The sequence below is a fragment of the Marmota monax genome, unplaced genomic scaffold (genome assembly GCF_021218885.2).
Source record: "Marmota monax isolate L192 unplaced genomic scaffold, Marmota_monax_Labrador192_F-V1.1 WCK01_AAM20220418_F8-fsc00007, whole genome shotgun sequence".
Taxonomy (NCBI): Eukaryota; Metazoa; Chordata; class Mammalia; order Rodentia; family Sciuridae; genus Marmota; species Marmota monax.
In genome coordinates this window covers 5,745,148-5,770,397 of record NW_026692781.1, presented here as the reverse complement: position 1 = coordinate 5,770,397, position 25,250 = coordinate 5,745,148, and the positions used below count along the sequence as shown (strand labels likewise).

The window sequence follows — 25,250 nt, the reverse complement described above, 5'->3', positions numbered from 1 at the left end:
ACTGGTGTGGAGAACAGTGAATACCAGAAGCTCTTATAAGTGGGAAGCACTACCCAGATAAGCAAGTAGAAGATCCTTCCCAGTTACCTTGAATTCATTGCTTATCACTGGTTTATGTAGGTCAAGGTAAATGCACAAAACCCTTCTCTATTTTCAACATGAGTATCCTAAACCCCTGAGCTGGCTGGGCCTGCAGGACAAACAGTCCCATGTTTTGACATATTGACAATCTTGAGCTGATGACCTATTCAGTCATTCAACCAATTGACTTGGTCAATAACTACTCGGTGGCATTATTGAGAAGTGCTCAATGAATCAAATGACTCAAACTACTGGGTGTGATTAGATATGGTATCGTGCGTGAGTCATGATACAAACAAGAAAAAAAATTGGGAGAAAATCTCAACAACCTTTTAACATTTCCACTTTACATAGAATTTAATTTAGGATAAAAAACTAATATAATTCTGTCTATTCTACACAGAAAGGGGGTACCTTATGTAAATAAAAAAAAAGAAGTCCCCAAACATTTACTTTAGGAATAGTCTCTGAACTTTGAAATGTCTATAAAATGGTGTAGGTGATATGACAGTCCTTTTCTATTGGAGGTTATTATGTTAATGGTCACTAGGAAACTGGTAATAAATACCTTACGATATCCCACAAATCAACATTAGCAAACATGGCTCTGAGCAAGCCACCTTTCAATGACTAATGATTAACAAGAATCCAATGCCCAGCTAGTAGACTAATTTTTCACTTTTGAATGCTATCTACTTCATTAAAAATAGAAAAAAAATTAGTTCCTCTCATTCTCAAAGTCTTTTTTATCTTGAGATGGGGCCTTACTAAGTGACAGAGGCTGGCCTGGCACTTGTGATCCTCCTGCCTCAGCTTCCAGAGCTGCTGGGATTACAGGTGTGCGCCATGGCACCCAGTTTGCAGTTTAAATCTTAATCCTGATCCTTTTCTTTAATCTCTGTTCATTTCCATCCTAAAAATGTGGCCAATCCTGCAACCCCCTTGGATTGCCTTTCTACCCCTTTCCTTTCTTTTACCTCCAAATTTCTGGAGCAGTAGTCTTCTGCTGTAGGAAACTGAAGTGACTGAGCCAAACACCCAGTTAATAAAATGTGGAGTCAGATCTTAACCCGTTTCTTTTGCCTGGGACAACCCTAATGTGTCCTTCATCCACCTCCCTTCCCCAGCCCCGGCACCCTGATGTGTAAAGTTCCCAGGATGCATTGGCTTTGTGCCCCCTTCTGTTCTTTCACTCCAGTTCAGCCTTTCCTTACCTTTTGCTTCACTATCACGTGAGTCTTCCAGTCAATCTCCTGGCCTCTTGCTTCTCTCCTTTACACTACTGCCAACAGGCTCTTTCCGAATCCCAGCTCTGTTCATGGTAAGCTTCTGTACAAAATCCTAGAGGTTTCTCATTGCCTACTGCAGAGTCCCAACTCCTTAGCACAGAATTAAAACTCCTCCACAATCTACTTCTCCAGTTTTACCTTTTATTTAAGGTCTGAACTTCAATCAAACCAGAACAGGGCTAGAATTTTCTGCTTCAGTCTGATTGGGCTCATCAGAACACTTTTGGTTGCCTGGTTGCACCAGGGTGCTTGAAATGTGGGGGAAGGGGCACTGTCCTTAAACCACAACAAGGGCCCTGTGTCTAGCATGACACCAACAGTCCTGTCACCCACATGGTAGGCTGTCAGTTTGTCCTATCTCAGTCCATTTCCACTCCACTGACCATTCAAGATTTTGGTTAAATACTAATGTTTTCATGGAACATTCCTTCCTGTGCCCTCCTCTGACCTTACTTTGCATTTCCTATTGTAAAAATCTACCTATGTCTCACTTCTCCCCTTCAATGTTGTCAGCTCAAGAGGAGCCCAACAACAGTATCTTAAACCAGTGGTATCTGGAGATTTGTCATCAGGTGTGGCACAAATAATTGACTCTTTATTATAGTTCAAGTACATTGACTTATTCAGTTTAAAAAGGGGAATTGTATGGTATGTGAATTATATCTCAATAAAACTATTATAAAATAATAATTCAAATGCTTGTATTTGTAAATGATTTATTTAAAAATAATTTTAGGCAGGACCTGCTACAAAGACGAGATATAACACACTCACTCGCATTTGTTTCTACTCTTTCCTAAAACCTTATTTAAATGACAGTAAAAAAAGATTAAAGAGAGTAGGCTCAGTGGCAAGGAAACTACAAGAGGGAATCAATAAGGAAGGAGAGATTTTAACATATTTCTGGAAGATAAAATATGATGGAAGAAGATAATCGCTTCAGGTAATACAAACTGCCCTCCCTTTATGCTAAAATAGGAAATTAGGATAAAAATTAAACTTGCCTGATTGAAGGCACTGGAGAGCTATGAGAGAGTAAAGAAACACGCGAGACCAAGGTCAAAGAGGAGGACTGAATTCAGAGAGGAGAATTTAGCATTTGCAACAACTTTTCATCCAGCCAAAACTAAGAGGTCATTGAGAAGCTGTGAGGCTGAGACATGTGGGGCTGAGGGAACAAATATTGAGAGTTTTACACACCTGTCTCTTAACACACACACACACACACACACACACACACACACACACCCTGACTAGGGATCATGAAGTGCTGCTCTCTGAGAGAAAGTGAACCAAACACAGACTGCCTTAACAGGCACTGCAATTTCCTTCCTTCCTTCCTTCCTTCCTTCCTTCCTTCCTTCCTTCCTTCCTTCCTCCCTTCCTCCCTTCCTCCCTCCCTCCCTTCCTTCCTCCATTCCTGCCTTCCTTCCTTATATTTTTTAGCTGTAGATGGACACAATATTATGTATGCATGTATGTATGTATGTATGTATGTATGTGGTGCTGAGAATTGAACCCAGTACCTCACATATGCTAGGCAAGTGCTCTACCACTGAGCCCCAGCCCCAGCCCTTGCAGGCCAATTTCAACCCATCACCAGCTCTGACACTGGATGAAAATGGTCCCACTTACTTATGCCCCTGGTATATATAACTGTTTTATGGAGAAAAGGACGTTATCCTGGGCCTCCAATTGTTTTTTTTTTACAAATAATTTTGCAGATATAATTGCCACATGCAATAAATAAATAACCAAGGGAATGAAAAGACACGAGAGAGAACCACAGTGTAGTCAAACTACTAAAAACAAAACCTTAAAAGCCAGGGGAAAAGACAAATTATATTCAAAGACATAACAAGTTGACTTACAACTCATCTTCCAACAGAAATAATGAGAACCAGTAGATAATGAAGTAATACCTTTGACTTTTAAGATAAATAACTGCCAATATAGAATTCTGTACCAATCAAAAATATCTTTCAAGAATTAAGGTTGAATAAAGATATTTTCATTAAACAAAAACTTAGAGCAGTATACCCATGCTAAAGGAAACACTAAAGAGCACTGTGTAGGCAAAAGAAAACAGAACCCAGAAAAGGAGGTCAGAGATGTAGGAAGAAAAGAAGCAATGAGGAACAATGAAAATGGTAATTAGAAATTTAAACAACCTCTCTTGGGCTAGGGATTTAGCTTCGCAGTGAAGCACCTATTTAGCCTGTGTGAAACCCTGGGTTTGATCCTCAGGACCACAAAAAATACAAACAACAACAAAATGCTTCTCTTAATAAGAGATTGATAGAAAAAGCAATCAAAAACTAGTAAGCATAGAGATGACAATAAACTTGACTACTGCATATTATAGAAGACTGAAGAATACAATTATTTTTAAACTATGTATGGAATATTTACAAAATTTATTATATGATTTGCTATGTCATCTCAACAAATTTGAAATGCTTAAAATCATACTGAGTTTGTTTTCTGGCTGTAGATATTTAAGGTAGACCTGAACAACAAAAAGATAAGAGATAATCAGCATCACAAATTAAAAAGGGTATATTACTATACAATGTTATAAAATATCATAAGAGATATTTCAAATGGTTCTAACCAAACTTGAAAATGTAGAAGAAATGGAAACATTTCTAGAAAAAATAAGCCTATCAAAACAAATAGAGGAAGAAATAGTAAACATGAAATCTTATTAAGATGAAATCTGAACATTGAATCTTAACTTATTGTTATTTATTAATCACAATTAAAACATTCCCTTTTAAAAAAAAGAAGTCACATATCACTCCCCAAGTAATTAAAAATATCTAAGAAAGAATTAATGTCACTTTTATAAAAACTCTTCCAGCAAAAGACAAATTGGGATATGAGTTGGAATAAGAGATTAAATAAATTTATATGTTAATCTCATCATGAGCATAGATATTTATTTTTTAAACTAACAAATTAACTCCAATGATATATAAAGGGATAATAAAACATGAAAAAGTTGGATTTATTGCAAGAATGCAAGGTTAGTTTAATGTACTCACCACATTAACAAAATAAATGAGAAAATAATAGGATTATTTGAAAATATAGAGAACAATATTTCATAAATTCAATGACTCTTAAGGAGAAAACCCTCTTAAGAATCAGAAACAAAAACAAATATCATAATTATTAATACAATACTGAAAATTTTTCCTTTTAGACTGGGAAAAAGACAAAAGTGTGTACTATTAGACTTTCTAATCAACAGTGTACTAGAAATCAGACCCAGGTAAGTGTGGAAGATTGATTACAATGATGGTCCTAATGCTGTGTCTTTCCCTGTATTCCTGCACTTTGCATTTCCTCCCCTCAACAGATGACTTCTATTTGTCCACCTCTTGAATCTGGGCTGGCTTTGTGATTTGCTTTGGTTAAAGAATGTACTAGAGGGCTGGGGTTGTGGCTCAGTGGTAGAGCACTTGACTAGAAGGTGTCAGGCATTCTCAACACCACATAAAAATAAATCAGTCAAATATAGAAGGCCCATCAACATCTAAAAAAAATTAAAAAATTAAATAAAGAATGTACTAGAATTGACAATGTATCAGCTCTGATCCTCAAGAGACAACTCTTCTCTCCCTCTCCACCCCACCCCTTTTCTTGAGGAGATTCTGCTAAGGGAATGAAAACACACAAGAGAGAACGACAGTGTAGTCAAACTACTAAAAACAAAACCTTGAAAGCTAGGGAAAAAGACAAATTATATTCATGGGGGAAAAGAGCAAGTTGGAGGATAAGACCAAGTAGAATAGAATCAAGTTAGCTAAGTTATCTCTGCTGTGGCCCCAGGCATGAGAGGAATCAGCTAGAGTCAGCAAAGCAGCAGAGCTGACCTAATTGCAGACACAAAAGTGAGCCTTGGCTATATTAGCTAAAATTAGCAGAAATATTCATCCAACCCAGCAATAATAGCTAACTGATACAGGCAGTAAGTCAAGAAGAAACAGGTATAGTCTGGGGATGTAGCTCAGTTGGTAGAGTGCTTGCCTTGTATACACAAGGCCCTGAGTTAGATCCCCAGTAGAAGAAGAAGAAGGAGAAGGAGAAGGAGAAGGAGAAGGAGAAGGAGAAGAAACAGGTATAAAGATTGGAAAGGAAGAAAAAATCCATAGTTATTGAATACGGCATAATTGTATATATATAAATCTAACATTATCTATGGATATATTATTTGAATTAATTAATTAATTAATTTAGCAAAATTGCTGGATCTCAAATGGAAAATATCAATTGCATTTCCATATTAACAGCAAAAAAGAGAAAATAAAAGTCTTTAAAAAGCATTTTAAATAACATCAAGTTACATGTGGTACATGGAATGAAACTAACAGAATCTCTTCAATTTATAAATCATTTTTGGGAGAAGAGAAGGAGTAAACAAATGGAAGGATATACCACATTCATGGACTTTCCAGGCATTACTGGAAAGATAATACCAAAGAAATTCCAACAGCTTTTTTTTTCATTATTTGATTCTATAATATTTAAAATCTCTTTCTTAGAGAAGAAAACAAAAACAAAAATGATGGGGCACTTGCTGTGCCATATTCTGAGGCTTATATTACAAGGGCATAGCAATTAAGTCAAGGATAAAAAAAGAAATCAGTGGAATAAAATGGAGAATTGAGAACAGAATAAAATAGAGAATTGAGAATGAACACTTGATTTATATAATGATGGAATTTTAGAACAGTAGAATAGAATCACATTAATCTCATTAAATGGGGCTGAATAGTTGAATATAAAAAAATATGAAAATTGACCCTTACTGCACACCATTCACAAAACCAGTCTGGGTAAGTTGAAGATCCCAAAGATATTTTCCTTTAGGATCTTCTGGAAATGGAAAATATCTTTGTGATGTTGGGGTAGAGTAAGATTTCTTAACTAGCCATAAAAAAAAGCACTAATCAAAAAGGAGATGATTGATAAATTACATTATTTTAAAATCACACACACTTTTTTTTTAAATCAAGACACTTTTATAGAAACTGAAAGGGCAGTCTATCTAATAGAGACAATATTTTCAATATGCATAACTGAGAATATAAAATACTTGCTTCTAATTAAAAGAAAAAAATTGTCAATCCAATTAAAAATAGACATGTGACAAAAGAAGTAATCTGAACTGGCCATGAAATGCCCTCAATATCACCCTTAATGAGGGATATGTAATGTAGAATCAGTGAGATTTGACTAAATACTCATCGGAGTGCTTTGATAAAAAGGACTTGTCATAGCAAGAATTGGGGAGAATGTGGATCAGTGATTGGACTCTTACAGAACTGGTGGGATTATACATTGGTGGGGTTACTTTGGAACACAGTTTGACATTATCTACTGAAGTAGGGAAACATATACCTTATATTCTGCAATTCTAATTCCACGTATATAGCCAACAGAAAACCATGCCAATACTAAGAGACAAACATAATGCTTATGGAAGTAATTTCCAAAATAGCCCCAAATTGGAACCAATTCCTTATTAAAAGCAGAATAGCTAATTAAAAAGAGAACAAAATAAAAATAAAGAAAAAGAAAAATTATGCTGTACTGCAGAGATCTGCATTAAAAACCAAAGAAAAAGAGGTAAAATTATTTAAAAAAGCAGAATAGCTAAATCAATTTTCATATTCATAGCCTAGAACACTACATAGTCAAGAAAATGAGTGAGTCCATACGTTTACATTTCACAACATAGATGAACTTCACCAATAGTACGTGGAATGAAAGAAAGAAGAACTAACAAAATCTCTCACTGCATGATTTCATTTGTCTAAAGTCCAGAAAACCTAACATAAGAGGCAAAACCTAAATAGTGTTTAGAGCAGCATGTACATATGAAAATCAAGGAAGTGTTTACACTTAAAGCCAGGAGAATGGTTGCCTTGAGGGAGGTGTGGGAATAATGTTTGGGAAAAATCAGCAGGGAGACTTCTAGCGTGCTCAGAGTGGTCTATTCTAGACTGGAGGGGCTGTTACACAGATGCTCACTCTGTAATAATTCATGGAGCCAAATCTTAGGATTTGTGCCCCCCACCCTTTTTTTGGTATATTTATTATATTTTAAAAGAAACTTGGATGGAAGTGTATCTACAGATGAGCCAAACGGACAAAAGAGTGGCTCAGAACTGAGCAGCAAAGGGTCTGTAGTGAAGCTTTTAAAAAATGTTCTATGTCCAGAATTATTTGTGTGACCTGACGTGGTCTTGCAACCTGCTGACTTTCTTCATGTTTGGTATCCTCACAGAGATACCATTGAAAGTTGACAGTTCAGAAAAGTAAATTTTAATTATATAGTTAAAGTTTACAAGGTCAAAGTCAAAAACAATTTAAAATTATTAATACTGGGGGAAATAAGGTGGGGAGCTGAAATAAAAATCTATATTATTCATAGAGGGAGAATTAATGTTATTTAAATGATGAAACAAGCAAGTAGAAGCAAATTACAGTTGCATGTCATTTAACAATGGGATATATTCTTAGAAATGTGTCATAAGTTGATTTTGTTGTGTGAATGTCATTGAGTGTGTTTATACAAACCTAGATGGTCTAGCCTACTGCACACCCAGGCGCTATGGTATAGCCTATTGTTCCACAGGGGTGTGCACAGTTCATTGTTGACCAAAATGTCATTACATGGCACATAACTGCATTTAGAGATATGGTGGAAACCATTAGAAAAATTAGAATTAGAAATGATTTTTAAAATGGTGGCTTCTGGTGAGGAATGTGGAGAAGACTGCTTTCCACTATTTCCTTTGCTTTTTGTGTGTATTACTTTGATAAATCTAGTAAGACAGTTATGAGCTTCCAGGATGTATTATTCTCATCTACTTGAATAAGGAATTGCTTTTTGAGTTTGTGGCATTATGAATAACCCAAGAATAATGTCTACAGTCTTGTCTTATCTGTGCTGCAGCCGATAGTGACCACTGTTTCCAAATTACTCACAGGAATTATAGCTGTATCACTGCTTAATTATTACAGAGCTTCTCAATTATGATTTTACAATTACTTTCTTTTCTTATAATTACTTTCTTCTTAACTTTATTTATAGAGACATTTTATTTATTTAATTTTTTTTAAAACCTTACTTTTTTTTAAGAGAGAGAGAGAATTTTAATATTTTATTTTTTAGTTATCAGCGGACACAACATCTTCGTATGTGGTGCTGAGGATTGAACCTGGGCTGCACGCATGCCAGGCAAGCGCGCTACCGCTTGAGCCACATCCCCAGCCCTATAGAGACATTTTAATTAGAAACAAGCAGGTTTACAGTTACATTGTACACGGACAAGTGGAAAGTTATGAACATCTGAAAAACAACTAATTTTATCAAATTGAAAGTAGACTAATCAGTCACCAGGTATGGTGGTACACACTTAATCCCAGTGGCTTGGGAGGCTGAGGCAGGAGGATTGCAAGTTCAAAGTCAGCCTCACCAATTTAGTGAGGCCCTAAGCAACTTGGTGAGACCCTATCTCTAAATAAAATACAAAAAAATGAAGGGGCAGGGGAGGAGCCTGGGGCTGTGGCTCAGTGGTTAAGAGCCCTGAGTTCAATCCCCAGTGCCCCCCACAAATAGACTAATCAATGCTAAAAGTGAAATTTCTAAAAGCATTCATTTATTACCCTGCCTGAGGCATTATTTCTTAAACAATGAAATAAAGGTAGTTTTGTTTCTTATAAACATTGCCTTTTGAGTGAAGAGCTGAAAAAAAATCCAAGATTCATCTTTTAAATGTAAAATTTAGCTATTGAAAAATTGACTATAGGGCTGGGGATGTGGCTCAAGTGGTAGCGCGCTCACCTGGCATGCGTGCGGCCTGGGTTTGATCCTCAGCACCACATACAAAACAAAGATGTTGTATCCGCCGATAACTAAAAAATAAATATTAAAATTTTTTTTCTCTCTTTCTCTCCTCTCTCACTCTCTCTTTAAAAAAAAAAAAGAAAAATTGACTATAACTTCTTTTCCTTTTAAAACTATAATTTCTGAGATCTTTAAAAGGCATTTCACTATTTCTCTTCATAAAATGTTTATTAATACCCTCTCTTTAAAAACTCTGATAATAATTTTTCTATATATTTCAGGGTTTCTTTTTTTCCCCTCAAAATCTAGATACCCCAATGCATACTATCTGCTAAGTATTTTAGAGCTAAGAACCTCTATTCTGAGAAAGGATCCTATAGGTTTTTTTTGTTTTTGTTTTTGTTTTTTTTTAAAATCACACAGCAATCTTATATATTATTTCACATAGAGGAGGTCAAAAAAGCATGTCATACTGAATCATATTAAGTATTAGAATATATCATATGATATCATTATAATAGGACTAGCTCAACCTTGAGTGAAAAGAACAGCTTATGATGTAAGACTGATCAATCACATATACCATATAATTGAAAGTAACTGTTCTGTCAGATATGTTTGTGTGACCAAATGAAGTCTCTCCATCTATTCTGTATGCACTGGTGTCTATTCTTCCAGACACTGTGCTGGGTTCCTATGCCCACAAAGATGGACAAGATCCCTCCCCCCGCAGCCACTCCAGCCAAGTGGAGACAGCTGACCAGTGAGTGGAGTTACAAAATGATGTGCCCCAGACTTGGACAGGTCTAAGTTTTCTTTCCTTTTCACTATTTGAGTGATGGAGGTGTCTTGGCATTGAAGCCTTCATTGAGAGTGAAGGCTTTTCAGCATAACAATTAGCAAGAGAGGTGTTCATTTACCTTGTAGAAAGAATCTGATTTAGGCCTTTGTGCTGAAACACAGAAAATTATTCTGTGCTAGGAGACCTCAGGGAACTCCTCCAGGATGTGGGGCCCTCAGAAGTGGAGCCCTGACCCCAGGGGAGGCAGGAGGAGTGGAAAAGCCCTGTGGGGGAGGCGGGTAGAGACAGGAGCAGGAAGGGGACTCCTAGACCTCTACAGGGGCGGATTCTACATGGATTGAAAGGTGACTTGGTGGGAAATCAAAGACAGCTTATCTGCATGATCGGCCTACTTTAAGACTTTGCTACCTTCTTAGATGCTGGGGACATGAACTGTCATTACTGTGGTGCAAGAGTTCACAGCATCCCACAGGGACCCATGGGATGAGAAAAGGAGGGACTGCCCAGCTCAGGCTGCACAACAGATGTGAGAGAACAATAAAGACAGAAGAAGATATTTAGGAATGTGAATGGTTCAGCGAGGCTCAGCACAGACCGTGCATCCAAAGAAGCCTTCATGTTCAGTAACAATAAATTATCGACTCTTTTTACCTTGGGCAGATTTGGGGCCAGGAAGTGCAACTCAGTGTTGAGCAAAAGAATTTCCCTTTGAGGATGAAGAAAAAAAGAAAAGGTGGGCTGCGATATTCTCAGGGATACCAGCCACTGGGGACAGAGACTTGTAGTATTCGTCTTCCCCATCCAGCACTTTGAGATGGCTGCAACAAAGAAATGAAGAGGATTTTTCATCAGAAAAAGCAAACAAATGGCATAGTCTTCCCGGAGGCAGCAAAGTTATGTGAGAAGTTGGAATGGGATTGGGTTCCAATCCTGGAGGGGAGGGCACTTAGGTATCACAAGGTCTCACAGCACAGAGGTTGGGGGTTCCGTCTCTGGGTCACATACTGACAAGGGGTCCATTTTAGTAGAATCTAGAAGTTGTGATCACCTTGAAACTTGATTTGTGTAATTAAATTGCCTGTCTCCATCTGGTTTCCTCTAGATAAAAAATTCTCCTCCTGATCTCCCCCAGTTCTCAATACAGTACCGATTATCTACTTCCCTGCTATTCTCAGTAGAGATGCTAACAACAGATGAGCTACAAGCTAACTTCTTACTGTCCTCTCTTTCTCCATTGGGGGAAATTTTCTTCTGAGCATGTTTTAAGGCCCAGGGTAGGATAATGCGAGCAGGAAGCAGCCCATTTGCACTTAGAAGAATCCTCTTATTTGTGGAAAGAGAATTTAATACAACCCGCTACCTGTCTTCAATTATGAAGAAAGTACAATTCCCTAGAATAATTAGGAGAAATAACATTTGCCCTTAGGTGACAATCTCAGCCTTTCCGGACAAAATAGATGCAAGTTTTGTATACTTGCTACTGTGAAAAGTCGTTTCCAATGTCAATAACAGTGGCAATATCCGGATTGAATATTTTTAGAAGCCTCTCTGGAAAGTTTTGCCTTTTCTGTAATATCACAAAGGACCCCTTCTGTTTACAGTTGCTTAGAACTAAGAAGACAGATATTTACCCAAGTTTTCTTGGCTTCCTCTTGCTCCCTTGATATTCTAGAGTTCCCTGTGGAGAGGGCCAAGAACACACAGTCAAAGCAAAGCAGCAAGTCGTTAATTTTTAATTCAAAGTGATTTTGTGTTGAATGCAAGCAGATGCTGATAATATCAGAAGTCACAGCATAATTTTTTTGATCAAAGGGCTCAAGTGAGCCTGATGAAGCATGCATCTTGCTCGTCTTTGATAAACCACATCAATTATTCACCGTGAAGGCAGACATCCTGACATGAAAGCAACAGATAAAGAGCCTAAGCACATGTTCACGAGGAGAGCATAAGAGAGTGGGGGTGGGGCTTGAGGGGCTGGAACAGGTATTAATAACAGAATTATTAACTGGAAACAAAGCCAGCGAAGCAGCTTTATGGCCACTTTGAACTCACATTTAACTGGTTATAGTACATGGTGTCCTCAGGGCTACTCAACATTTTGGGCTGCTGACAGCGTCGGCGAGGTGTTCGCTGCTTCTGTGCAAGACCATCTTCTGAACCTGCAACCAGACAGCAACACTTGACTGTAAGCCGTCCCAGGTGTAGGGGGAATTAAGTGAAAAATGGCTTTTCACACAAATGCACTCAGGAGGAGCTGTGACCTGTTTTAATGGGCGCGGGGAGCTTTGCAGCAACTAGGAGAAATGTCATCTGAAAAGCACACGCTCAGGAATCGCTAAGTGTAAACACCGGCTGCAGTCTGTAACTATGCCTTCATATTTCTGATCTGAATCTGCAGTCTGGCGTGACAGAAAACAAATTGGTGTGTCTTTACTGGTGAGGGAGAGGTTGGTGGTCAGCCTCTGCCAAGGAGAGCACCTTCGGTGCAATAACTCCATTAGGATGACCAAGGCAATCTGGGATGGTTTGCACCACATCCTACAGTGAGAGTTCAAAGACATCTGGAGCACACATACTCTTGGGAAGATGAGAAGCAAATCTTTTGGTGGGATACACTTTGGGGGAAAATAGCTTGAGCTAGTATTTACCAAAGTGCTTTGAACACTACCACTGATCCATGCAGTTTCTGTAGAATGTGTCTAGGAGGGGCAGGAGGGTGATCCCATGTCATGGAGCAGCCTCTCCCTGTTAGTCTTGATTTAAGAACCCTGGACCAAGAGTGCACTGGAGATTAGGAAACCACGTGTCAGATGAATTTCTGATTCATTCCCCTCCCAAGGGAATGATTTTTGTGGACTCTGCTGCCCTTTTGGTCGTATATCTGAATCCAGATCCAGCAGTTCTAACTGCTCGCCAACACTCACACTCACAGATACCGTCACAGAACACTGTCTTCGGGCATCCCAGTGCTGTGAGGAAGAGAGTGTTTCCTGAACAGGGTGTTTATGATGAACTAATTGTTCATCAAAAAGAGTCAGTGATCTGAATTTTGAATCTTCTTTTAAGCTTCAATAGAGATTTTCATTACTGAAGGAAATTCTGGGGGATTCTTTTCCCTGTACATTTTACATACTCTGTTTTGGAATTTAAATTTATTTTTAATAGTTACAAAAAAAACATTAAAATTTACATATTAATGGGGTACCATGGGCTGTTTCCGTACTTGCATATACACCATGTAACGTTTCCATCTGGTTAAACATATCTATCTCTTCATTTATCATTTCTTTTTCTTTATGGTGTAAAGAGTCAACTTTGTTTCTTCTAGCTTTATGAAATGTACAGTAGATTACTGTTACCTATAGTCTTCCAACTGTGGGATGGCAAATCAGAACTTCTTACCCCTAACTATAACTCAGTACCCATTGATCAACCTTTTACCATCTTTGACCCCTGCTACTCTTCCCAGCCTCTGGTAACCAGGATTCTACTCTCAGCTTCCATGAAATCAACTTTTTATATTCTGCATATGAGTGAGATCATGCTGTACCTGTCTTTCTCATCCTGACTTATTTCACTTAGCACAATTATCTCCAGTTGCATCTGTGTTGTTGCAAATGACAGAATTTCATTTTTTGTTATGGATTAATAGTATTCCATGGTGACTATGTACCACTCCTTCCTCTTCCTTTCATCCCTTCTTTTCTTGGAGATTGAACAAAGGGCCTTTCACATACTAGGTAACTGCTCTACCACTGAGCTACATCTGCAACCCTTTTTAATTTTGAGACAGGGTCTAAGTTGTTCTCTGATCTTGAGTTTGCAATCCTCCTGCCTCGGCCTCCTGAGTTGCTGGGATTATAATAATGAGCCCTGGCACCGGGCCTCCACATCTTCTTTATCTAATCTTCAGTTGGTAAGATGCTCAGGTTGTTTCCATTTCTTGGCTTAATGAATAGTGATACCATGAACATGGGAGGGTAGATGTCTCTTCAACATATTCATTTCATTTCTTTTGGGTAAATAATAGGATTACTGAATCACATGGTAGTTCTATTTTTAATTTTTTGAGGAACCTCCATACTGTTTTCCAAAATGACCACATTAATTTATATTCCTACAAATAATGTACAAGTGTTTCTTTCTTTCCACATCCTCAACAGCACTTGTTATCTTTTGTCTTTTTAGGAACAGCCATTCTTGGCAGGGCAGAAACACATGCTTGTAATCCCAACGTTTGGGGAGGCTGAAGCAGGAGGATCACAAGTTCAAGATCAGCTTCAGCAACTTAGAGAGACCCTGCTTAAAAATAAAATAAAATAAAATAAAAAGGGCTGTGGATGTGTACTCAGTGTTAGAGCACCCCTGGGCTCAATCTCAGTATTGCCAAAAAAACCAAAACCAAAACCAAAACATAACAAAAATCTCAAAGAATAACCATTCTTACTTGAATGAAGTAATATCTCATTGTGGTTTAATTTGCATTTCTCTTATTATTGGTAACGTTGATTTAGTTTTTTATATACCTGGTGACCTTTTCTATATCTTCTTTTGAGAAATGTCTATTTAAGTCTATTGCCCATTTTAAAATTGGGTTGTGAGTTTTTTGGTTTTTATTTTTATTATTTTTTTTTTTGCTATTGAGTGTTTTAAGTTCCTTACATATTTCAGACACTAACCCCTTGTCAGATGTATAGTTTGCAAGTATTTTCTCCCATTCTGTAGGTGGTATCTTTGCTTGGCTGATTGTTTCCTTTGCTGAACTGTAGCTTTTTAGTTTGCTTAATCTCATTTGTCTATTTTTGCTTTTTTTTTCTTCCTAGGGTTTTATTCAAAAAATCATTGCACATTCCACTGTCCTGTAGCATTGTTTTCATATTTGGGGGAAGTTTTAAAATAGAGAGCTATTAGGCAAGGACCATAGAAAATAGCAAATTATCTGTTTTCTAAGTGTTTGAAGTTTTTTTTGGGGGGAGGGGTTATGGGGATTAAACTCAGAGGCACTCAATCACTGAGCCTGAGCCACATCCCCAGCCTTATTTTGTATTTTATTTAGAGACAGGGTCTCATTGAGTTGCTTAGCACCTTGCTGTTGCTGAGGTAGGCTTTGAACTTGTGATCCTCCTGCCTCAGGCTCCCAAACCACTGGGATTACAGACATGCACCACCATGCCTGGTTAGTATAAAGTTTTGTATCTTGATTTTTCTTGAATTGTATACATGTGTGTGTATAATGACTATACAATTATATATAATATACATAATTGTATATATATTTGGACAATATTAATCCTCTATTTTCTTGAATTTGAACATATCTGTGTTTGGAAAAGACTACAGATTTTAAAAGTTGTTCATTTGACTACTCATTTTTTTTTCAACAGAAAGACTAAGGTCCATAAATGTTGAATGACTCATTTTAGATCAAGTGGCAAGGTGAAGACCCAACCCTAGATCTCTTACACATCGTGTGTGTGTGTGTGTTTGTGTGTGTTACCTCAGCATATTGTCTTACAAGAAACTTTTAAAGCCAAAAGTCTAAACAGAAGCTTCATGAAAACACATTAATTAACATAGCAAACCCCCTTGCTTTCCCAGAGTTTCCACAGCTTTCACAAACATTCCTGTCTTCAGGAACACGGTACAGAGCCTGGTCTGTTGAAGTCTTTGTCAGAACTAACATGGGTTCCTTTTAATGGTTCCAACACACCTACTTCCTGTTAGCTTTGCAACATTCATATTCTGAAGGGTGGTAGTGTAGGGGTAGGTGTGAGAACCCTTGTGTCGTCTCCTTTCTGATTTATAGATTAATGAAAAGAAGTCTCCAGAGGTCAGGTTGCCGGTGTGAACAGGCACTAGAGGTCTGACATCTGCTCTTTCTTAGACCTTCCAATATTGCTGGAATTCTATACATGGCAATTCAAAAGACTGATCTAAAATAGTTTCTGGGTTCAGCTGGAGTTCAGCCCAGTTCAGCTGGACTTTATATAATGTTTACACTTGATCAGAGGCTTTTATTTATATTCTTTCAAGTGGCAAAGTTTAATATAAGATGTGGTTCTCGACTTTTGCTCTGGATGACTTTACTCTTCCCATAGGCTGGTATTCTCTTGATTGTTGGAAGGAATTAAGTTATTGGCTAGAATTTTATCAATTCTAAGACATCTCACATACATTAAAAAGAACTGTTGTGATCATATGGCATCTACACTATACTAGAATCTGGCAAAACTGATTGCCTAGTTTAGCACTGGATTTTAATTTTTTTTAAGTTCAATATCTCCATGGCACGACATTCTGCAAGGAGTGCTGCAACTTCTAGGTGTTTTGCCATTGGGAAAAAAAACTAAGTGTCACTGATACATGACCAATTTTAAGCAACCAAATAAATAATTGGAAAAGAGTTATTATGTAATAAATACTGTTGAGCTGGGCTTGGTGGTGCACACCTATAATCCCAGCGACCTGGGAGGTTGAGGCAGGAGGATTGCAAGCTTAAGGCCAGCCTCAGCAACTCAATGAAGTCCTACATAACTTAGTGAGACCCTGTCTCAAATTAAAATATAAAAAGTGCTGGGGATGTGGCTCAGTAGTAAAGTGCCTCTGGGTTCAATTCCCTGTACCAAAAATAAATAGATAAATAAATAAATAAATAAATAAATAAAAACAGTAAATACTGTTGGAACAATTTGATATTGGTATGAAAAATACATAAATTAAATTCAGATATGATAATACTTAATCCTATATGCAAGGTACTTTGCTGAATGTTGTGGGGGAAGACAAAGGGAAATAAGTCAAAGTACCTGCTTTCACTCTGTAGAGGACCATGAGTCTTGAGAAGGTAGCAGCTAGTGCTGCTGAACCCAAATTAGTTGTTTAAAAAATTCTAAATCTTTATTTTTCTTAATGAACCTCTTGATTTTTACATGCTGCAAAAAAATTCAGATGAGCTCTACAGTTAAACATTTTAGACATTACCATACAAACTCTAGAAAGAAAGAAAGACTGTTTATTTCCACTGTGGAAGGAGATATTAGTGACAAGGATGGGTTCAATTATATAAAGTCAAATATTCCAGATGATGAACACTTGTACAACTAAAATAAAAGGAAATACAACAGAAAGATAAAAACAATTAAAATAAATACCCAGAAAAGTCTAAATCCATAATATAGGTGATCTGAAAAAAGAGAGAGTCAGAGAAACATTTATAATCATCTCTGTATCTGCAGATTTCATATCCATAAATCACAAATATGTGTGTGTGTGTGTGTGTGTGGCCCTGGGTTCAATTCCCAGAACCAAATATAATATGTTCCACACATAATATATATATAAATATGAAATATATAATACATACCATATATATAATATGACATATATTTGGTACTGGAGATTGAATCCAGGATCTTGTGTATGCTAAGCACACACTTGACCATAAGCTCTACCACTGAGCTATACCTCAAACCTCAAAAACATTTGAAAAAAAAGATTATGTCTCTACTAAACATTTACAGACTTTTTTCTTGGCAGTAATCTCTAAATAGCATAACAACTATTTACGAAGCAGTTAATGTTGGATTAGGTATTATAAGTAATCTAGAGATGCTTTAAGGTGTATGGGAAGACTTGTATAGGTTATATGCAAATACTATGGCATTTTATATAAATGACTTGAGCATCCTCAGAACTTAATTTTTGTTGGGTCTTAGTGAAGTCCCCCACAGATGCCAAGGGATGACTGTATGTTGAGTTATAGTTAGGAAATGAGATACTGAATGATGTTCAGTGACCCCAACAAAGAATTGAATGAAAACAATTACAACTACTTCTCTATTAATGACTCCAAAGTTCAAAAGACAATGGGGGAGGGGTCTCAGTAAATAGTGAGTCATGAATTCACAGATTTCATCCCTCCTCAAGTGACACTTCACAACAAATATCAAGAGCTAAGCAACTTGTCCATCTCTCATAAGTGTCTTTCAGCCAAAACAAACTCTCCAGTTTGTAATACATAGGTTACTGCATCCCTACTGAGCTTTTTAAAGTTTATTATGTCATGAATCTCAGTTTGTACTTAACGTAGGTCTATTTCTTTTTTCAAGAATCCCTGTGCCTTTTGAGTTCATATTTGAGATCTTCAACATATCCTTCTTTTCTGAGTTATAGATTTTTACAATAAACCAAAGCTAAACTTCAAGAAAAGCAAAAAAAATCTGAACAGCATTTCAGAGCACTGGGAAACTCAATACTCCCTACTCCTGAACCCCAAATCCTCACACTGTGTGACTGCACTCTTGTCTAAGCCTTGGTGAGAGATAAATAACTGAATTCAGTCAATTTGTTTTATAACTTCAAACAATGGGTTTGGAACTTCCATATTTCTTTTCTCTGTATTGGACATGCAGGTAGATCCAAGCTAGAGTTGCCACTTACAGCACAGGACACCCAGTTAAATTTGGTAGCAAACGATGCTTTTTTTTTATAGTCTTAATATGTCCCATGCCATATTTGAGATATACTTATGTTAAAAAAAAAAAGGATTGGTTGTTTTTCTAAGGTTCAGACCTAGAAATTTGGCACCTTGAAAGGCACAATTTTAAACCACAAATCAGGCTTTTTGTTCTCTCCTATGATCCTAAGAAAATGACTTCCACTGCTCCATTTTGACTGCTGAGTTACAGCTATTTTGGCTACAGGTACTCTCCCCTACACTGTCCTCTAAAACTGAATGTTTTACTTGGCACAGATATACCAGTTTTGGTAAGTTTCCTAGCAAGATTGCAGGTACAAGAGATCATAAGGGCGAGCAGGATGGGACATGCAGCCCAACATTCTCTGGCTTGGTGGGATGGTATGGGTCTCTGAGAAATGAGTAGGTAGTGAGTAGGAGTCCTGGGATGCAGGAGAGAACCCGTGGGAGGGCCACCATCCCTGGCACCCCCTGTGGGTCCTCAATCGGCATAGATATCTTCTGGATAGTATAACTGCTGATCTGATTGCCACTTTGTGGATGAGGCATTCCCAGGGTCACCTGCCAAGCAAAACATCTCCTTGAAGCAAACAGAGTGTTCAGTGTTCTAGATTTACATAAGGCAAATCCCATAAGGGGTTACCAGATATACTCCTGGGGCATTAAATGGGATTAGTGTTACACAATTGATTTACAGAGCTCTGCCGATTCTGCATAAAGGGAGGTGCATAATTTCTCTGACCATGGTTCTCAGGGCATTTGAAGGTGACAATAACCCAGCTGTCAGCTGGGCTCCCCCCTGCCCCCCAAAAAAGTGGCCCATGCTACATGGTTCTCCAGAGGATTCCACCAGTAGCTTCCAGATGATCTGTCTTTTCTGGCTCTGTACCTCTTTCCTGGATCATTTTGTCTTGAGGTAGCAAATCATGTTTTGTAAAGAATCTTTTTCTTTACTTCATCTCATTTTGGGAAGGACAAATAACCTGAGATAACAGAGGCATAAGGAGATTGAGAGATTACACAGAAGTTAGAGGCAAAGCTCAACTAGGAATTCAGGTTTCTCAATATCTGAATGGAGGATTTCTTTTATACTATACCAGTTATTCAACTTTTAACATACCAATGCCCAGATCAAAGCTTGGACAACAACATTTTTATATTAAAAAATCTCTTTAGGTGCTTCACATGGGCAACCAGAGTTGAGAATCACAGTACTTAACCATATTAAATCTTTCCTTCCCAATAAGTACCACATTGGCAGAAAGTCAGTGCTAATCTATACTACTTTACAAATGCAGTCTAAGGAAGGATCTTTCCAATGTGTTGCAACACGACTTGTTTCTGATAGGCCTTGAGGCATGGGCTATTCCAGAGCCTTCACATGGAGGATGAGGGGGAATTATCAGATTTCTAAATTTAAGTCATGACATAGGGAGAATAAGCCTCTGGGGTTTGGCCCCTTGCTTTGATTGTGGAGGGACAAGAGGACTAGGAAGCTTAGGTCCCTCCATTTCTCCCATCAAAGACAGGGCTAGAGCTCACGATTCCTGATTCAGAACCCTGATCTATGCCTCTGTTATAATGCATATTGTTTTACTGAGACTTTCTTAGAAGTTTTCACCTCACCAAGTCTAACTTCACAGGGGACTAAGGAGTTTGTTCAATGGGCTTCTGGAAAACACACACACACACATACATACACACACAATCAGAAAGACAGATTTTCTCTTGGGGTGCATGTAATTCAGATCTTGCTTTCTAAGATGAAAGGAAAGCTACAAATTTTCCCAGTTGCCATGTTATGTCATGAACAATCTTCTTCAAAATTGCAGCATTGCTACAAAGAAAACAATCCTGAGTTAAATTAGTGCCTGTGGAAGATGTTGGAGTTATAAACTGTCAATGTGGAATTTTCTACTTATTAGTTAGGGAGGTGGCAAGAACTTTCTCAGAAAACCGTTCCATAGCTCAGGGCTTGGTACCCATTCAACAAAGAATGATTGAATGAATGAATGAATGAATGGTGACTATTCCCCATTTTTGTTTAGATCTCTTCCATTTATTGCAGCCTACCCTTTGATTCCCAGACTCTTAATCAGGATGTTGTTGTCAAGGCTTCTAATAGGAAAAGGGCCTTTCCTATCCTGGGACACCTTAAGAACTTGCAGTATACCAAAGAGGGAAATGAAATCAGCCTTTTAAAAGCAAAGATCTTTAGTATTTTTTTAAAGGGGTCTGTTTGGTATTTTTCTGGACTATGTATTCAATTTTGAACCAAAAAAATCAGCCATCCATTTAATTTGGGTTACAACTTTTGCCCCCACTTAATGATAAAGTCATGAATATTTTTCCATGCTATTAGCCTACTTTAAAATAGTATCTTTTAGAGTTTTATTTTTTACCATAATAAATTAACATGATGTTCAAATAAATGAAGTATGAAAAGTCCAATTTTTTTTGACCCTCTGATTCTCTTTTCAAAATAGTAGCAACTGCTGGGACAAGTTTCTCACGTCTTCTAGAAACAGTTTAAATGTCATAATTTCTAATGGTTCATTGGTATTTCATTTAATGGATGAATCATAATTGATTTACATAATTTCCTGTTTGGGGTATAGAAGTTGTTTCCAATATTTTTCTAAAATAAACAATGCTTTGAGGAATGTATTTATAGTTTAATCTTTGACAAACCTGCATTCTTTCTTAAGATAAATTTCTAAAAGCAAAACTATTGACCAAGAAAGATGCATATATTTAAAACTTTTGTTTTTCCATTTGTCATCCAGAAAGTATGTAGCAAAATATTATTCTGCCTCTTGCTTTTAAGATGACCTGTTTTGACAGTCCTCACCAGCATGGGACAGATCTATATAAAGAAATCTAGTAATTCAGTAGCTGCAAAAATAGCAACACATTTATATTTTTATTTGCTTTTCATTGATGACTTGAGAGGCTGAATATTCCCTGCCCATCACATTTATTAACCATTTGTGATCTAGGTTCCTCTGAAGCTAGGAGCAAGCAGCAGCAAACTTCATAAGTGTTGGCTGTGGGTGGAACAGGTCATTGCCTATGTGGTGGGATGGTGGATGAGTGGCCCCCTTGGCTAACTGGTATTGATATTTTAAAAATTAGCACATTGTAGGTGAGTACACTATCATCAATCTACCTCTCAAACAGTTTTTTACTTTATTCAACATTCCCTGTATTATTATTATTATTGTCTTTATTATTTTTGATACCAGCTAATTTCCTCTTTAGTTAAATATGCTTCTTTTAAAATGAAACTTCATGTATCTATAAATTCACCTCAGTCATTTGCCATAGTTAGAAGTCAAGCACATAGTAAATAAAATGAAAACAAAACAATATCACTGTGCCTATGTAATATTCCTATAGAAAGTTCTGGGCTTCTTCTTCCTTTTTTTTTTTTTTGTGTGTGTGTGGGAGGTACTAGGGAATGAACCCAGGGGCACTTTATCACTGAGCCATATTTCTATCCTTTTTTGTTTTTAATTTTGAGAAAGGGTCTAGCTAAATTGCCTATAGCCTCGCTAACTTGTTGAGGCTAGCTTCAAACCTGCCAATCCTCCTGTCTTAGCTTCCAGAGCTACAGGGATTACAGAAGTACGCCACCATGCCTGGTGGTTCTGTGCTTCTTAAAGAAGATCTAGGGACACCTTGATCATTCTAGCCAGTGTTCCAGATCTCTATGAGTCAGACTATTCTTATTACTGTTTGACTCTTCAGTCTCATGGTAACCACACCCATTGTGTCTTTGATGATTAAACGCTATCACTTGGTCTTGCCCCCTGGGATCTAATTATCTGATTCTCTTCCGAATCTCAGTTTGATGACAGCAGTTTCCACTGTAGTCCCTGATCTATAGAGACAGACCACAGAGCTCTTCAAGGATGCTGGGTTTGTTTCCATCACAAATTTGTCTATTTCTCACAGGCTTCATGTGATAAATCCAGCTTAACATGCGAAGCCTATGGATACTTTTCTCTATAGCACACCAAAGCAGTGCTGGCATCTCACCTTTATTTAGTCTACCTTTTTGCCCATGTTTCAGCCAACCAACCTGACTGTTAGAGCCCTTTCTAATCTTTTGAGTCACAGCATTGAATCTAGAATCTCTGCTTCATGGCCCCATATCAATAAATTCAACCCAAGCCAACTCTATATTCCTTCCACAATTATGCCACATCCTTATTGTCCATTTCCACACATGTTCTCTGGATTTCTATTGGTATAAATTGGAAAAATATTGTAGTTATTTTGAAGTGAAGCTCAGTTCCTTTAAGGTCACACTTTAAACCTTGCTTTTGGAGCCTGTGAGACTTAACACCCATTATAGTTTCAAAACCAAAGATATGTGGTGGAGTGGGTCCTGAGGAGAATCAGCAGTACCTTTCAAGGCAAGATCTGTATCCTCTTCCCTTATTTCCTCATCTCAGATTACCATATTAGTTTTGCTTGATTAGGTTTCAACGGACATTTTCCTTATCTGTTCCCCCTCCCAGGGTGCTCTTCTGGAAGTTGTAGTAGTGAATCAGAACAAAGCTGAAAAGTCATTCTGACTTAGAAAGACTCTTCACAGTGAAATATAAATTTAGGGCAAAAGTCGAGGGTCTCAGGAAGGTTAGAACCAGCTAAGTTTTAAAAGACAATCAGAGTGCCAGCCATGTTTTGCTTTGGGTCCTCTTTCTTTTTGTTTTTGCATAGCACTCAGAATATTTGCACCATGTCACACCTTTTATTTTAGGAGTTTTTAAATTGCTTATTCTGAGACCTTCCTTGCCATGTTCCCTTATATCAGGTGCTTCCACTTGGTGATGACCGACATCATCTGTGTCTTCTTTGATGATGGTTGTTCCCTAACCTCAGTCACAGGAAGGGCAGGATTTAAGGAGAAAAAGGAGCCAGAACTGTGCCCAGCAGGAAAAGAGCATTAACTCAGCTTTTTGAAAAATGTCAACATGAAAACTCTGAGACCTGAGTCTGATGCTTAGTGGACCCATAATAGGCAGCAGTCTGGGAGGTGTCATTTCTAGGTCTCCTAATGAGATGCAAATCACCTAGTGAACTATGGAGGAGCTGGGAAACAATGTCCTGGGTAAAAGCTGATAAAAATGGAATGAAAGAATCTCTTTGAAGACTGGAATGACATTTTAAATGCTTGAGGGTATGGAACACTAGATAGTGCTGGTTTTACTAAACTAATTGTGCCTGGGTCTTTGATTCCCCAAGGCTGGGGACTCTGGGGCCCTCATCCCCAGCTCTGCCTCACTGTCCTGGTTTGGGTTCCTGCTGATAGTGTGCAAAGCCTGGTCAGCTGTTGTGAAAGCATAGGCCATGGTGGCAGGGTGGAGGGGGTGGTCAGAAGACCTGAGTATACAAGTTCAAGTTTTGGCATTTACTGGTATATGACTTCGGGCAAATCCCTTATTCCTCATGGGTTGCCTGCAAAACAAGGGGAGTTGAACTGGTGGTATAGTGATTTTTTTTTTTAACAAAGGATGGTGATGTGGCAAATTACACATTCTCATCTGGAGATCCTAAGCTGTTCTCATTGGAGTCTTGCTCCTTTTTGGTGTGTGAGGGTCTGTGAGCTATGAGAGGCACGTCTGGTGGAGATGTGTTGCTAGAAGTGTGTGAAGGTGGGAAAAGGGAGAGAACCATTAGCCGAGAGGCTTTTAAAAAGTCCCTTCCAACTTTAGGTTGCTGTAACTGCACAGTAATAGCTACTTAACCTCGTGGGGCCCCATCTGTGAAACGGACATCAATGCTTTTGACCCTCAGCTTGCTGGAATTTAAAGACAATGAATCAAACTTTGTTCAGGCTTCAGAAGGAAATGTTCTCCATAAATACAACAGAATATCCTTCTAACATGAGTCACTCATTCAACGAGCACGCTGCACAAAGTGGGCTCCTCTGAACCCCTTTCCAAGTCGTTTGGTTACTGATGGACTAAAAGTCCTCATGATAATCTTACCTACTCAGCCTGTGCCCAGCTGTGAGCAAAGACTGCTGTGTACAGGTTAATACCTCACAGCTGTACAAACACCCACCCAGGTCCATAAATTCTTAACTATTTCACACATAAGGAAGGGCAGTCATTAGTATGAATGAGGGCTTGGGGGAAGTTATGCACACAAATGACTAGCAAGTGTGTGTGTGTGTGTGTGAAAAAGAGAGAGAGAGAAAGAGCACTTGATCTGAAATAGAAAAGAATGTGACTGATAGACCCAAATGGAATCACAGGTGTGCTTTTCATTTTGCATAAATGAGATGCACAAGTGAAATCATTAAAAAAAATTGGGAGTGAAAAGACCCATTATTGTACTTCTTTCAGTCTTAATCTCAAAGCCAAGAAAATAGTCTTTGGGTGGTGGGGGAGTTAAATAGAAAATAGTTGTTGGATTATTTTCCTATCTTGGGCTGACTGTTGGGACAAATTTCCTCAGTACATTATAAAATTCAATTTTGTCCAACTCTCTGGTAAACATTTAAAGAGTGGGTACAGATCATTTAGTTCTCTGCTCCAACAAAGAATTTAGACTTCATTTCTTCAGGGTCACACTGACCTCCTAAATTCCTTTGCATCTTTCTCTCACCATCTGATATGAAGTTAATGAAAATCATTATGGAAGCAACACACAAAAACTTGGCCTCCCTGATCTCCATGTACTGAGGAAGTTAGTGAGTCCTGAGCCTCTCCCCTCGACTCAATA

General features: G+C 37.9%; 1 protein-coding gene and 1 long non-coding RNA gene across 3 annotated transcripts in view; one reads left to right on the top strand and one right to left on the bottom strand.

Annotated features, from left to right (window-relative positions):
• Positions 1 to 25,250, bottom strand: part of Myo3b (myosin IIIB) — a 430,473-nt gene that overhangs the window by 18,678 nt on the left and 386,545 nt on the right. For both annotated transcript variants that reach the window (XM_046447494.2, XM_046447495.2), the window contains exons 32-34: positions 12,089 to 12,195; positions 11,668 to 11,714; positions 10,688 to 10,854 (exon numbers count right to left, since the gene is read on the bottom strand). In XM_046447494.2, the coding sequence (XP_046303450.1) occupies positions 10,719 to 10,854; positions 11,668 to 11,714; positions 12,089 to 12,195 (290 nt within the window). In that variant the 3' untranslated portion in view covers positions 10,688 to 10,718. The remainder of the gene's footprint in view (positions 1 to 10,687; positions 10,855 to 11,667; positions 11,715 to 12,088; positions 12,196 to 25,250) is intronic.
• The window catches only part of LOC131424266 (uncharacterized), a 77,977-nt gene that overhangs the window by 12,412 nt on the left and 40,315 nt on the right, over positions 1 to 25,250 (top strand). The gene's annotated exons all lie outside the window — the stretch shown is intronic.